The sequence below is a fragment of the Bactrocera dorsalis genome, unplaced genomic scaffold (assembly GCF_023373825.1).
Source record: "Bactrocera dorsalis isolate Fly_Bdor unplaced genomic scaffold, ASM2337382v1 BdCtg149, whole genome shotgun sequence".
Classification (NCBI taxonomy): domain Eukaryota; kingdom Metazoa; phylum Arthropoda; class Insecta; order Diptera; family Tephritidae; genus Bactrocera; species Bactrocera dorsalis.
Genome location: NW_026038200.1, coordinates 3579 through 17738, shown reverse-complemented (window position 1 = coordinate 17738; position 14160 = coordinate 3579). Strand labels below are relative to the sequence as shown.

General features: G+C 42.3%; 2 protein-coding genes across 2 annotated transcripts; both read right to left on the bottom strand.

Moving 5' to 3' along the window:
• Window positions 1-4777: 4777 nt before the first annotated feature.
• On the bottom strand, window positions 4778-5854 carry LOC105230597 (putative gustatory receptor 2a). Its single transcript, XM_011211454.4, has 3 exons — window positions 5342-5854; window positions 5103-5273; window positions 4778-5033 (listed from the first exon to the last, which is right to left on the bottom strand). Exons 1-3 carry the CDS (start codon window positions 5843-5845, stop codon window positions 4950-4952), a joined length of 759 nt encoding a protein of 252 aa, XP_011209756.4. The 5' UTR covers window positions 5846-5854; the 3' UTR covers window positions 4778-4949.
• Window positions 5855-9093: 3239 nt separating this feature from the next.
• Window positions 9094-13770, bottom strand: LOC105230598 (uncharacterized; the record flags this gene model as incomplete). Its single annotated transcript, XM_049461870.1, is given in 3 exon segments — window positions 9094-9762; window positions 9953-13325; window positions 13407-13770. Coding segments are annotated over 3 exon segments (3930 nt in total), but the record flags the coding sequence as incomplete, so codon positions are not given.
• Window positions 13771-14160: the final 390 nt, after the last annotated feature.

Genomic DNA, 14160 nt, shown 5'->3' with positions numbered 1-14160 from the left:
GTTTCGTGTATTTGAAATAAGTATTACATATATGTTTATATGTATGTATGCACTATACTATATATCATCTTTCAGCACTTTCTTCCTGATTGTCCCGCGTTTGGGAGGTCAAGACTTAGACATTTGAGAGCGCATACCTTCAGACATACCACCGAATTGGCGGGTGTTGAAATTAAGCGACTTTGCAAATTTGTATTGGCTACTGAGCGCTTTGCTAATCTGTAAGTCCGAACATAAGAGTTTCTTATTTTCTTTGGCTTTCACAAAGAATAAGTTTAAAGAGATTTTTTGATTACTTTTGGCGTAGTTTTCCAATTTAACTTACAGTTATTGGTAATATGTATAAGCAACGACTTTAGTTTTAGTGATCTCAAGACCTGTAAACAAGGCCAAGAGCTCTTCTCCATAGTATTTATGAAAATCTAAAAGCTTTCTGAACAAACTTTCTCAAATTATGAAATTTGTGCATAAAAAACCCCTTAAAAGCCGCCTACGTAACGGCATTTAGATCCCGTAATTTATTTCGGGAGCTTGAATGCAGACTTTGGTGTGACAGCGTGCGGCTTGTTTACGGGATTATCGCTTGTTGTTGCTGGTATTGCCATTATCTCTTTTATCTAATTTACTTAACCTATAAACGAATGTCAAACTAAAGCATGTCCCAACCATGCAACTGCGCGCGAAGTGTGGTCCGAGTAGAAGCATGAAATAGACGATCTCTTGCACTCACGAAACCGCTATTGACTGTCGTAACGGCCGACATACAGGCCGCTAACTGTTGCAGGCGTTGGCAATGCACTCACTCAACCATACACGTGTGACTTCGGCACCCAAAACAAAGCCAAACTGCACTCACAATTCGCCTCGTTCGCAAATCGCGCCGTGCGCCTAAAGCCTCGCTTAGCAACAGGAAAAGAAGACAGGCGGTGCGCGGCTCGTGTCTACATGCAACATCGAAGAATTGGCAATGCGAAAGGCGAAAATAATATTCGTAAACAAATTACCAAATGCCACTTCCAAAAATAAAAATAGCCAGAGGTAGTTTGTGGTCGACGAGGCGGACCAGTTCCAGCTGAGCTGAGCTCGTCGTTGTAAGCACGATATTCGAGTTGATGTTGCAATCTATTTACACTGCACTTGCAAGTATACAACAACAACAATATTAACAGTAGCACCTGGCAGACTCAAACCCGTAAACTTCTTGCTTTCGACCGCCATGTGGCATCAATAGTTTTCAGTTTCAGATTCACATTAGATCATATACTATGAAGATGGGCTTATCTGAGTTCTCCGGCTAGGCAGCTCTAACTATCCATCAAACCGCAGGCCGCTGCAACCAATCGAATTCAGGTTTACAAAGTGAGCTCAACTTGCGCCATTGTGTTTGTTGGGTGGCGGCTGTGATTTGAGTGGCCAGTTAGCAACCAGTCATCCGAGCAACCCGTCAGGCTTACGTGTAGCAGTCGAAGCAGTCAAACGAGGCGACCAGAGCCGCCGACCGTAGTTTTAAGCTAACAGCCAGAAGCCGGTTAAGCCGTTTGTTTGTGGAACTCGACCGACCGCAGTCGCAGTTAATCATGTTTTTTCAGTGGAAACGATCAACTGCACAGTGATTTCTGATGACTACAGCGCCTCAGTCACACAGCCAAAAATATTATTACATTGTTTAACAGAAAGGAGAAAAGGTTCGCAAAAACTTCATTGGCTACGCGACAATATTTCAACTTTGAAGAATTTTCCTCCTATAGTACTAAATCGAAGCTCACACCACAAATGAAGAGAAGCGACCTCGATCTTTTATTACGTCGAAGCACTGAATAAATTTTAGATCGGGCGGCAGCGTGTTTGGACCCACTGTGCCGTGAAACAGATCGATGCTGATGTTGTTTATATCTGGGTACGCGAGATTGATTGCTAGTAATTGCGCTGCTGTTGTTGTTGCCGCACATTTGCCCCGCGCACACGCTCGCACCATCGCGCCAGCAGCGTTGGTAATAGCTTTGACGCGACTTGAAGTTGTAATCACCTGAAATTGTTGTCTATTCGCAACTGGTTAGTTATTATTGTTTATCGATGACTCCGTGGCGCTGCTGACGTTTGTTGTTGTCGTTATTGGCGATTCTAAAAATAAACCAATCCCACTATTTTTGTGCCTTTTGGCCGTTTTCGGTTGCAATGTTGTTTACTTCGTCATTCCGTTGCTTCAACTCGTCGCCGCCGCTCCTGGCTCCGTCTGTTGCAGCATTCAAACTAAATGGTTGCATGCGGCAACCAGCTCGGGCGCCGCCACATAACAACAAAAACGGCTTTTTTACACTTCACTCGATTTATTCACTGTGCAACAAGTTTTCGTTCGCTTTTGCCACGACTTTAGCTCACGTGTGCACATGTGTGTGTGTGCGTGTGTTTAAGTGTGTTTTGGTATTTTTGTTATTATCACAGATTTGTTGTTGACAATCGCCGATCGGAACCAAATAATGTAAATAACCGAAAAGGTTATAAACCAACCGGTCAACTTGAGTCTGCTTGCCAACCTGTTTAGCCGTTGTGTTGTTGTTTTTGCTGTCGTCTTACATAGTCGCATACATAGCACTTGCTTGAGTTTATATTTATTTTCGTACTTCATTCACCTCATTTAATTCGAGACGTGATGCGAAAGATTTGCCGAAGATTGTGTCATTGCTGGATTTCGATATTTTTAGAAACTCAGTTTAGATCTGTTTTATACGAAAGCGCCAACGCTAACAACGAACAATTACGTTTCGTCTAAGTCCCCGAATTGGGGTCTATTTTGTGCACCCGAGCATTGCTCGGAAAACATCACAAAAAAATCTGGATTAATTTTCCTCCTAATAAATCACAACTCAAGTTCGATTATAGACATACATACATACAAACACACATTTGTCAAGATAACCTAAGTGTATCGATTGTCTTAGAGAATAAACGATGAAAAACCGGTTCCCTTTCATTGTAGTTATTGTTTTGAATATTTCTCAATTGTTTTCAGACAAATGTACACTTTTTGCTGAGGTGCGTCTTCGTCGATACTTGAACGTGTTCAACCTCATTAAAGGTGATTTCGAAATCACAGTACGAGCTCAGCATCCCTGAGCGTTTAGGGGAGCAAAGTGTAGGGTAATAACTTAAGATTTGAATTAGTTTTTGGTTTTGTTATAAACCTCAATGTTTGAAGGAAAAATGTGGATTGCTTAAAACTAACTTCAGCGCTCCTAACGCTAGAAGCTGTCCTCGGTCGTCCGCTTGCAGTACATTTACATTTGCTGTATTATTTTACGTACCGTGTCCATAAACGTGAATCTGTTTGTATGTGCATGCGTAGTCGATAGCTTTGATCGAAGTACACGCCATCAGTCACGTCTCTAGATCCGCGCTTATACTTGCAGGCGTGTTTGTAAGTCTCGTTAATGTTGTTGCTATGTCGTGGGATAAATTTTGTAAAATTCACATTCAATCTGATTTTTTACACAATTGCAAGTGTAAACTGGATTTGACTCAATTCGGCGGTTCGTACATATACATATGTATACATATGTATGTACATATATTTATTAGCTTTTTTTTTTCTTTTAATTTTACTCAGAAAAAGTGTTCGCTTTGGTTTTAGTGTATTTAATTGAATTTGGTGATTGCTCTAAGCTGGCAGAGTTCACGGTGAGACTCAGGGCTCTTTGCTTCTTATTAAGCACAGTCAATACATTAGTTTAGGCTCAACCTTTGCCATCATCAGATCTGCAACCAAAACTTGATACCTAAAATTGAAAATATCTACAAGCGATGATCAATAGATGAAGAAAGACTGAACGTGACGATAACGCCTTTTGCTTGACAGAAGCTAGGAGTTTCGGAAAAACACGATCTATTTAAGTTAGATTTGCCTTTTCAACATTTCCTTTGTATATTATGTTTGCCACGATATACGTAACACTCAGGAGAAACGCCTGAGACCCTTTGAAATATATATATAATTAAATGATCGAGTCGATTTAGACATGTCCGTCCGTTGACCACACGAACTAAATCCTCAGTTTTTGAGATACCGATCTGCAGCTGCTCATTTTCCGGAACCGTTATACTACTATGTATGTATATCACAAAATATACACGTTATATTACATTGTCACACGAACTGAATTTTAACGAGATATCTTCACAAAGTTTGGGGCCGATTATTGTCCAAAGCACCTGTATAATCCCGAAAAAATTATCCAGAGCGGACCTCTATAGCATATAGCTGTCATACTAACCGAGTGATAAAAATCCAATCGATATTCTTTTAAGTTTGTGTACGGTATTATTACGACCTAAGTTAACGTTTTTCCTTTTTCACTCTTAAACGTGCTAGTTTCCAATTCCGTGACACCACTTTGAACAGCCTGAATTGCCTGCTTGAAGATATGAAAACTCCATATCTCGTCCCACCATTAAACATATATGCATTTTTTAATAAAGAAACATTTAACTCGTTTGATCATTCACCAATCACAATTTGAAAACGGAGAGATGAAGAATAAGCGGAAATGTAAGTGTTAGCTAACACCACAGTTTGAAAGCCACTGCAGTAGGCCTGAGATAAAAGCGCTTATTATTCAACGCAAGCACCAAAGCTTTTGAATGAAGAGCTTTTTGCCTGGTCGCGCAACTGGAGTGAGTCTGAGATAAAAGCGCTTATTATTCAACGCAAGCACCAAAGCTTTTGAATGAAGAGCTTTTTGCCTGGTCGCGCAAGCAAAAGCTTAATTCACATTGTCTGCTTACACTTTATTAAAATTTAACTTTTTCGTGTTTATTAAACATATTTAAGAAAATAAAAGTCAACAAATTTTAACACTTAAATGTGGCATTGGGAGTTACAGACATATCAATTCTGTGCTCCAGGAACTCGATTCCATCCTCAGCGGATTGAACAACAGTGTTTGACACAATTTTTACTTGGGAAAATGGCAATCCGGTATATTGGTCAAATGGAATTGGATTATAATGACCAGATAAGTGGTAGCTGATGCAATAATCTGAAAGAAGATGAGGAGAGAAACTAACTATGCAACCCTCTTATCCAGCAATACAATAACAACACTAACCGATGTGATCAGCTTGTAGTCCATGTCAAAGAAGCCCGCTGCGTTAAAATTTCGTTTCCTCTGCAAGACTTCCATGGAGAAAATCTGCAGAATTTGGTAGAAGACACAGGCGTTTGGGGCCTCATTCGAAGACAGGCGAATTTTGTGCAAAATCGAAATAGTCGTGTCCATCTGGAAGATAAATATTTGTACAGGGTGCGCTCTCTAAATAAAATACATATTTAAGGAATTCCTCTCACCATTCTTGCTGTCTTTCCGCATATTAAGATATTTACCGCGAATGCCATGACCTGCACCAGGATCCAAGACACAATGAAGACAACGTGATAAGTGGGTATCACCAGAGAATGACTTATCAGTGAGAACAAATTATAACTTTGAACGGTGATTACGCCGAAGGAGACCGCGGTGAGAAAGAGCAGATGCCATCCGAAGATGCGCAGCACCAAGTCGATGCCATCGCTAACATTTGAATAAATGGTTAACAGTTTTTGCAAGAGGTCAACGTTCGGTTCCTCGTTCAGCATGTCGGTTTTCTGTGAAGCCGTCGGCACATCGGTCAGGGGCACCTCACTGACCGAGTTGCTTTTCCGCACCGTCACTATATGCCTCCGCTCGCTGGTGAAGCGTGTATCTCGGTTGAATTTGCTCAGCTTGTTATTGATCAGGTCAAATTTGGTTTTCAAGACATGCATTAGATTGTAGAATTGGAACTGCTTGAAGATAAGCACACTGATTGGCATGAAACAAATGAATATATAGCAGGTCGAAAATGGGGAGAATGCTACTTCATCGGGCAAAATGATAATGCAATTCACCATCGACAAAGGAAATGCGATCAATAGTTGCAATCCTAATTGCCAGAAGAGTCGTCTTCGCAGCGATTTATAGTCAAATTGTATGTCGTCTATTTCACGAAGATGCTGATCAATTCTAGTGATGAGCGCATGCAATCGGCACTGCTCGTCCATATGGGTCCAAGCGGTGACCCAGGCGATGAGGCCGAGACCGAACAGTGTGAAGACTTGTGCCCAGCTGGTCAGTCGTGAAATGCCGTCACCATGTTTATAAGGTACTGCCCGCAGTCGAAGAATGCCTAAGCAGAAGCCCACTAGAGGTTACACGATAAATTAGAGAATAAAATTAATCATTAACTGAATTTTATCATAATCTTATGACTCTGACTTTTAAGGCATGAGTTCTCTGTTAAAAATATTTTCAAATGTCAGAAATAATCGTAAGATTTTTACTGATTGGATAAATTTCTATCATAAAATCGAATCAAGAAGTAAAGTACAGGGTTTGTCCGGAAAGTAATAGGTCTGATTTTCTTCCGCCGCGACTGTACTTCGCAGCGTGCGCTCACTGATTGGATTCGGTAGTGGGCGTTCCCAGCTAACGAACGATCGGCTGGTCATTTGTCTCCCAGCATCTGGATAGTCAGGACAAACATTCTCGCGCAACGTGTTTCCGTGAGAGGTGCAAGCCGAAATGCAGCGTTTTGAGTTCGACAGAGGCGATCTAAGTAGCATGCACCTCGGATCTCAAAGCTATTACTGAGAATACCTTCCGTGATGTCTTTAATGCTTGGAAATCGCGCTGGCAGGGATGCTTCGACGCAGAAGGAGCCTATTTTAAAAGCTTTTAAAGAATTGTAACGATTGGTTCAATAAATTTCTTAAAATCGACTGAGTCCCATTACTTTCCGGAAAACCCCTGTATATGAGAATTGAATAACACTTTTTCAAAACAAGGTGGAAGTGATCCCTAAGAACTTAAGGAGCCAATAGGAGTATTTATGGTTGCTTAGTTGGGATCTCTACAGAACTCCGTGACCTGTGTTCTGTTTATATGCTAATCAGTCAGATTTTTTATCACATCTCTTCTCTCTTGAATTGATTATAAAATCAGGCACTTCACACTATTTCAAGAAAAAAGAAGCACTTTCAATATTCACTTGTGTAAATCATTATGTTGAGGCAGCTGCATATCCAGGCTTTGGTGTCCCATTGAAATTTCCGGTCACAGCCATTACGTAAGACTTCTCCGCGACGCAACTGAATTGGTGCGAATCCCAGTAGCTTATATATGCGGCCGAAGGGATAAATGATGTAAGCGAACTCGTGGCAATGAAAATTACCCATTACGAATGTGTGCACCGCGCGCAAACACGACGAAAATTTTGACATTTCTTAGGCAACATAAAATTCACAAAATCAAAAGACGAGAGGCTGATGTACTTCCGAAACGGTATTCCGTGTCTGCCGGAACGATGTCTTCACGCGAAACGCCAACTTCTAACTAGCCAAATGACGAGTATCCCTATCGCTTTGTCGTGCGTTAAGTGGCACTGACCTTATCGCAAACACACTCGTTTCAATTTGTAATTAATTTTATTGCAGGACAAATGGGTGGCGGGAAATGTGTATGCCATCTGCGCGTAAGTATGTAGGTATGTCTGCGAGCTCCTCTGACTTTACGGATGGGGGTATCCAAATAGCGTATAATGTTTATGTTCCATATTTACTTAAGTGTAGTAGTGTTGCATGCGGGAAGAAAATTATATAAATACATCCATCAAGGACGCACAATCTTCCAGGGACTCACTAGTCAGGAGTGGGGAAAATCATCACTAATACACTCAAGCATATATGCACGTACAGCACACAGGTAAGCAATCGCGATGGAGTGGAGCACAGCTACTATCTATAAATTTTATTATTTACCCCATGCAGCGTGTTGATTGGCAGTCCGTGGCCCTGCACGGTTCAACTAATTAGTTGTTGCCTTTATTTGCATAGTTCTAAACGCTCATGCTAACATTTATATTGAACGATAACGGTTTTAAAGCATAGCATAGCCATAAGCATATCAGATATGATAATAATAACACAAGGGTCATATCTTATAAGCCTTTTTCTATGGGATCTCGAGCCAATTTATTTATTTTCAAAGAGACAATGAGCGTTCAATGAAGTTTAGTGTTGATTAGATAACTTTGCAGCGTCTCTCATTAAGTTCGCATTGAACTAACAAGTGATTATCGGCTGTTTTCCGAATAATTAGAGCCCCTGTAGGGAGGTTTAGGCCACTGGTTATGTAGAGGCATGTCCTAAAGCCTCGGTCAAATCATACGATTGCCTTGAGGTGAATTGGATACTAGGATGAGCGCGATTGAAAATCATATGTACTAAAAACTGAAACTGTAGATGTGGGATGTTTACATGAAAAGATCTGGGACTGGAAATAGCACAAGAGCAGTAGAACAGTGCTTTAGCTCATAATTGCCAAGGCAAGTTAGAATGGTCAAAAGTGTTTCCATAATCGTTGATAGTTGCGCAGAGGACAATTTTTACAGAAAAGACACTGTGTTTCATGTTGGTTTATACAAGCGGTTACTTTTGCATGAAACGTGTGGCATTTCTGGCACTCGAAACCCCCTTTGTGAAGTTTAAAATTCCTTTGATCGCCTCCGAGGCCACTTCAATTTCTGTTTCCAATTAATTCATTTCCCTTCAATTACTTTTATCTCGTGGTGAATTACTCACGGTTGCGTTTCGCCTTGCAAAAATTATTTGTTGTAATTAACGCACTAATTAACTTTTATTACCGTTATATTCGACCCAGTAGGGAATAGCTTTCATTCGTTTGATTGATATGTTGACTTTTTATGCTGTCATTATCTTCGTTGCGCTTTCCGAAACATGGTTTACACCCACAAATTATATTTATTATTTTTCGGCTTTTCATTATCGAAATTAAGCACATACAACAATTAAATTATACACTCACTTTATTACAATAAGAATACGCATTTTTTCACAATGCCCAATTCTCACGTGCAAACCTGAAGAGTTTTGAAAGATGAAAAATTTGGTTTTGTAATTTTTATTAACATTTTTTAGACTACATAACATACATATGTATATAGTTCTCTTTCATTATTAATTTTAATTTTATATACAATGTACAAAAATATATGTATATATACATATGTACAAAAATATTTATCGTATAAAAATTAACTATAATTAATTAAATAAAGAATATAAAATTTATACAAAAGTTGAAGAGTAGCCGAAGAAGAGAAAACTTCGTAGATTCCACCGAATCGTGTACTTATTTCCGACAGAAAAAAGAAATAAGAGCCACACAGGGAACCGTTACCAAGAAAAATAATAATAATGATAACGGCAGAAAACGAAATATTATGAAGATAGTAAAGACGAAAGTGATGGCGAAGGCAGCTTACAGAATAGCAGAAGTAAGTCTTAGAGGGAGCATCTGAGATCCCCCGTATTTTATATTTCGTAGGTGACGCTTGGCAACCGATGTCTAAAGAGCTTGGTTTGACTTCTAACGAGTCACTTTAGTTTTTTCCTCAGGCAGATAGTGTTGTGAAAATTTCTTTATTTAAATGGCTTTCTCGCACATTTGGGTGGCACATTTGATCGCAGCGCTTGCCGCTCATCTTCGACTCTTTTGCATCATGGTCTCCAGCACGCTGGGGTCCAAGGTTGAGGCGTGCTCCAAATCTTCTGAACTGGCATTCTCCTCAGCCACATTCACGAAAGCACTCGAGAGTTCGCCATTCAATTTGTTCACTGCCCCCGTGGATATGTCGTACATGAAGATCTCCTGCTCTGCTTCATCGCTGGATCTATTTCAGGTGAAGAAGAAAACGGAAATTTAAATATTAGATATCGAAAATAAAGAGTTGTCGAAAATTGGACCGGCTTTATATATCTGAATTAAAGGACATTTTTTGAAAGTATTTTTTTTATAATAAACATTTTTAGTAACTGTGATGGCTGGGTTGAAATTCACTTCTTAGTGATTGCTTTACTTACTTCGCCACTAGTAGAACCACGGATTGCTGTTCCACGTCCGTTCGCGCTTCTTTCTCCAGCCAACGCTTGAAATTCTCCTTTGTAGGCTTCTTAACCAAAGTCTTGATAAGGTCGCCACCAATGAATTTCACTTCCTTATCATCAGCTGCGGCATCGCGTTCACTACGGCGTTCAGTGCTGTCGTTAGCTGGTGGTTGTGCCTCAACTGGAGCCAAAACCACAACACTGACGATCTTCTTGTCGCGCAACTCCTCACTATCGGGCAAAGGGAATTGGGCACCGTTAATTTTGAGCGGTAAATAGCGATTATACTGACGTTCCGCCAAGTCAACAGGTGGCACAACAGTCGCATCGGTCTTAATATACTTCTCCGAAACACTCTTCTCGTTTTCTGCATCGAAATGCACGACTTTCACATCTACACCTTGTTTGTGAGGCAATGCATTCGACTGCTTGACGCGTTCAATATCTTTTTCGCTAAGCGAAACCTTATCGCCATTCGGCTTGACCACCGTGACGACTTTTTTCGAAGCGGAGATCTGTGCTGCTCCACCAGCTCCATAGAAGTGCTGCAGATGCTCGGCGGGTAGATTTTCCAAAGCGACGTCGCCCACCTTATCGTAGTCCAAGACGGAAATGTCTGCGTTGTTGAGAATACCGGATGAGAGCAGCTGTTGGCGCAAGTCGTCCGGAACTTCGTCGGGCAATTGAAGTAGTGTTTGTGAGGCTTTAGCTTCTTTTTTGGTACCTTCAGCATTCTGTGTGATCGGTGGAGTGGGAGTGCTGCTGCTTGCGGTGGAGACTGAACCGTAATTGGTGTTAGTGGCGCTGGTTGCTATGGCGGGTAGGTAGGGCTTGTCATTGCTTGATGCCGACTGTGAGCCAAAACTAAATTGGCTCGCTGTGGATTTTTCTTGATTGCGACGCTGTTCTAATTCTTTGAAGACATCAGAGTGGAACGTCGATACACCAAATTGGGATGAACCGCCAGCAGCAGCGTTGGAAACGGTTGAGGAGATCAAACTACCGCCACCAGTTTGCCTTGGTTGCTGAGCGAAGTTAGTGGCTGGCTGTGCCTGCAAAGAGGGTGAACTGGCGAGCACTTGTGTGGCAGTTGCTTCTTGCTGGTACTGAGTGGAGTGATATTGATTGTATACCGTCGGTGGTAAAGGCGTTATAATCATGACCTTCTCGCCGTCTGTGGTTTGTGCATACTGCGGAGGAGCTGGCGTCGTCGTCGAATACGCAGAATGCTTTCCATTCTGTGCGGTTACAAAATTGCTGAATTGTTGCTGTTGCTGCTGCTGTTGTTGTTGATTTTTTACCGATTGCAAAGCCGCCGCTGTGAGGTAATGAGTATTCACCGAACTACCACTGGCAAAGTTTGAGCTGGATTGCTGTTGCTGTTGGTACGATTGTTGAGCTGTGTTTGGCGCCGGCGTGGGTCCCAAATGGGGCGCTGGTATATCATGCAATACCTGATTTTGTATTTGGTATCCAAAACTGCCAAAGCCATTGTATTGTCCATTGCTCCTACCGCCGCCGCCAATTGGAGTCTCAATAGTCTCAGTTATGTGCTGCTCATATTTCGGTATGGACTTAAGAAGTTCAGTTTCCTTGGAAGCTTGTACTCCAAAGTAGTTGTGAATGGATCTAATTGGGTCCGACGGCGACTGCAATGAGGCAGCGGTGGGACTGCTGGGGCTTGGTAAACTGCTTTGTTGACTATGGTAAGCTTGGTTCTGGCTTTGTTGTTGATTCTTCTGCAATGCTTGATATGACTGCTGCTGTAACTGCTGAGTCTGTTGCTGGTTCTGTTGATAGGACTGTTGATGAGTCTTTTGTTGGTTCTGTCCTTGATGCTGTTGCAGAGGCTGCTGGGGAGACTGTTGTGCTTGTTGTTGCTGCTGTGGTTGAAAACGGCTGGAGGCCAACTTTTGCGTCAGCAACTGAGAGTGAGAGTGTGATTGTTGAGACGTCTGTTTAAAGTAATTGCCATTGTTGCTGCTAGATTGTGTCGTCTGTGGTGAGGGTAATGAGAAGGTCGGCTGTTGTACATACTGTGGCTGGCGATTGAACTGGAAGGGCTGTTGTGAGTGATAGCTCTGCTGGTGTTTCGCCACGTTGGAAGGCTGCTGTGGTTGTGGTTGGTGGTAATTTTGATAATTCGTGTTCTCCAATTTGGCCGGTATGGGAACCTGCTTAATGTGGGGTTGCGCCGGAAGTGTCGGACGGAACTTAACTGGTTGGTAAGGTAAGCCCGATTGACGGGAAGGCAACTCTTGAGTTTTGGGTGGTGCGGTGGGGAAGAACACCGATTGCTTCGTCGGAGCGGGCGTGGGTTTCTGAATTAGACTGCTGAAGAAGGATTGTTGCTGGTTACTAGGCTGTTGCTGATATTGTTGATTGTAATTAGAGTAAAAATGGCCTTGTGCGGAGTTAGAAGCTCCAAAAGTTTTACGGAACTGCGCCTGCAGTTGCGGCAACTGTTGCAAAGTCGGCAAGGGTTGCTGAGATGGTGGCGGTGGTGGATTTGCCACATTTTTAAGCGATGAGCTGAATTGAGGGCGCTGTTGTTGTTGTGACTGTTGGGTTTGTTGCTGTTGGTGTTGGTATTGTGATTGTTGCTGCTTTTGATAGAAATTCGCAGATGGCTGTTGAACAAGGGCGGCTGGTGGACGGAAGTAATTACCGCTTTGCTGCAGTGGCAATTGTTGCTTCTGATGCTGGTACTGATGCTGTGCTTGTTGTTGTTGTTGTTGTTGCGGATGTGTCTGTTGGAAGTGTCCCGTATATATTTGATTAGCACCAACTTGCGACTGACTGTGTGCGCTAGCGCCAAAGTCGGATCGGGTATTGTAAGCGTCTGTCTCGAAGCTGCCTGTCTGTGCGCCACTTCCGACAGGTATGGCAACCACTTGACTCTGTACGCTTTCGGCGTCATGTTCCTCAAGCTGGTGTCCCGCCTGAGACTTGTCCTCGGACCCGAAGGTTACATGAATGCCACTATTGCTGTGATATTTCTCCGAATCGGGGTGGATGATAGTGCGCAGCGTTGTGGTCTTTACTGGCGGAGCTGGTGTCGCAGGTACAGGGTAGTGAACAACCTCCTCTTCCTCCTCTTCTTCTTCGTTGTCATCGTTGTTGAGTGAGGCGATGGGACTTTCCAAATGCAATTTGTTGTTTTGATCTTTCTTGTAGTTCACATAGAAAACATGAACCTTCTCCTTCTTTTTCTTCGTGACAATGGGTTGCGGTTCGGGCTCAGGCAGCGTTTCATTTGAATCCTTTATGATGATCTCGATAATCGGCTCGGGCGCTTCCAAATATTGTGGATAGTACTGAGGTCCAATATAATTGTTTGGGAATTGTGCTGGAAAGCGGTTAAAGAAAAAAGATCAAATAAAAGGATCAGTTACTTGGTTTTCATAGCTTTCCCGCAACTCTCACTCACCAATCGCATCTTGTCCGTTGTAATAGCCACTTTGCGGATAATAGGCCTGTCCATCGTTCTCGTAACCAGCGCGTCGACTTGCGATTTCCGGATAGAGGTAGCCGGCGTTCTCGAAGTCATAAAGTGTGCGCTTTCCGCGTTTATCGCTGGCGTTCGTGGTACTAGTTGATGTCTTGAGAACTTTTGATTCCCGTGCTGCGGCGGCAGGCTTCGCTAATGTTTTTGCTGCGGCTTTCGCATTTGCGCTCTCTACGGCCTTTGGAGTGGCAGTGGTCTTGGCTGTTGCCGCCTTGGCACGTTGTTTGGCATCAGGTCCATCGGCTGTGGCTAAAGCTGTTGCTATGGATATTGAAATCCCGATCAACTGAAATGGGAAGAAGGATAAAATTAATTTTCTTGGTGTATCATAGGAAGAACAAAATAAACAATATATTTGGGGCATTGTTATTAAATGTGGTGTGTTACGGCTGGTCACTTTTCATAGGTTGCCTACAATACTCTTTGCAAAAAGTAAATTACTTTAAGACGTCAGAGCATCGAATTAAAAAATTGCCAACAAATTCACTTAATCCGCTAATTTGAAAGCCCGCAGGAAAGCCATTATGTGAACGCATTGGCGAGTTGCGTAACAATATTCGCCTGTGTCAGACGAACGCGTGAAAAGCGAAAGGGAATTCGAAACCTCAAAAAGACACAGAAGTAACGCATGGCATCGCATACAATCGACTGGCCGAATGCCAGCATTTCGCCAAAG

What these genes read in the sequence shown, in the direction of transcription:
- LOC105230597 (XM_011211454.4), bottom strand. Translation starts at nt 5,845, where the DNA reads ATGCCAATCAGTGTGCTTATCTTCAAGCAGTTCCAATTCTACAATCTA. An exon ending in GCGGAAAGACAGCAAGAATG is followed by an intron (nt 5,274 to 5,341) that starts GTGAGAGGAATT and finishes TTTATCTTCCAG; the next exon opens with ATGGACACGACTATTTCGAT. An exon ending in ACTACAAGCTGATCACATCG is followed by an intron (nt 5,034 to 5,102) that starts GTTAGTGTTGTT and finishes ATCTTCTTTCAG; the next exon opens with ATTATTGCATCAGCTACCAC.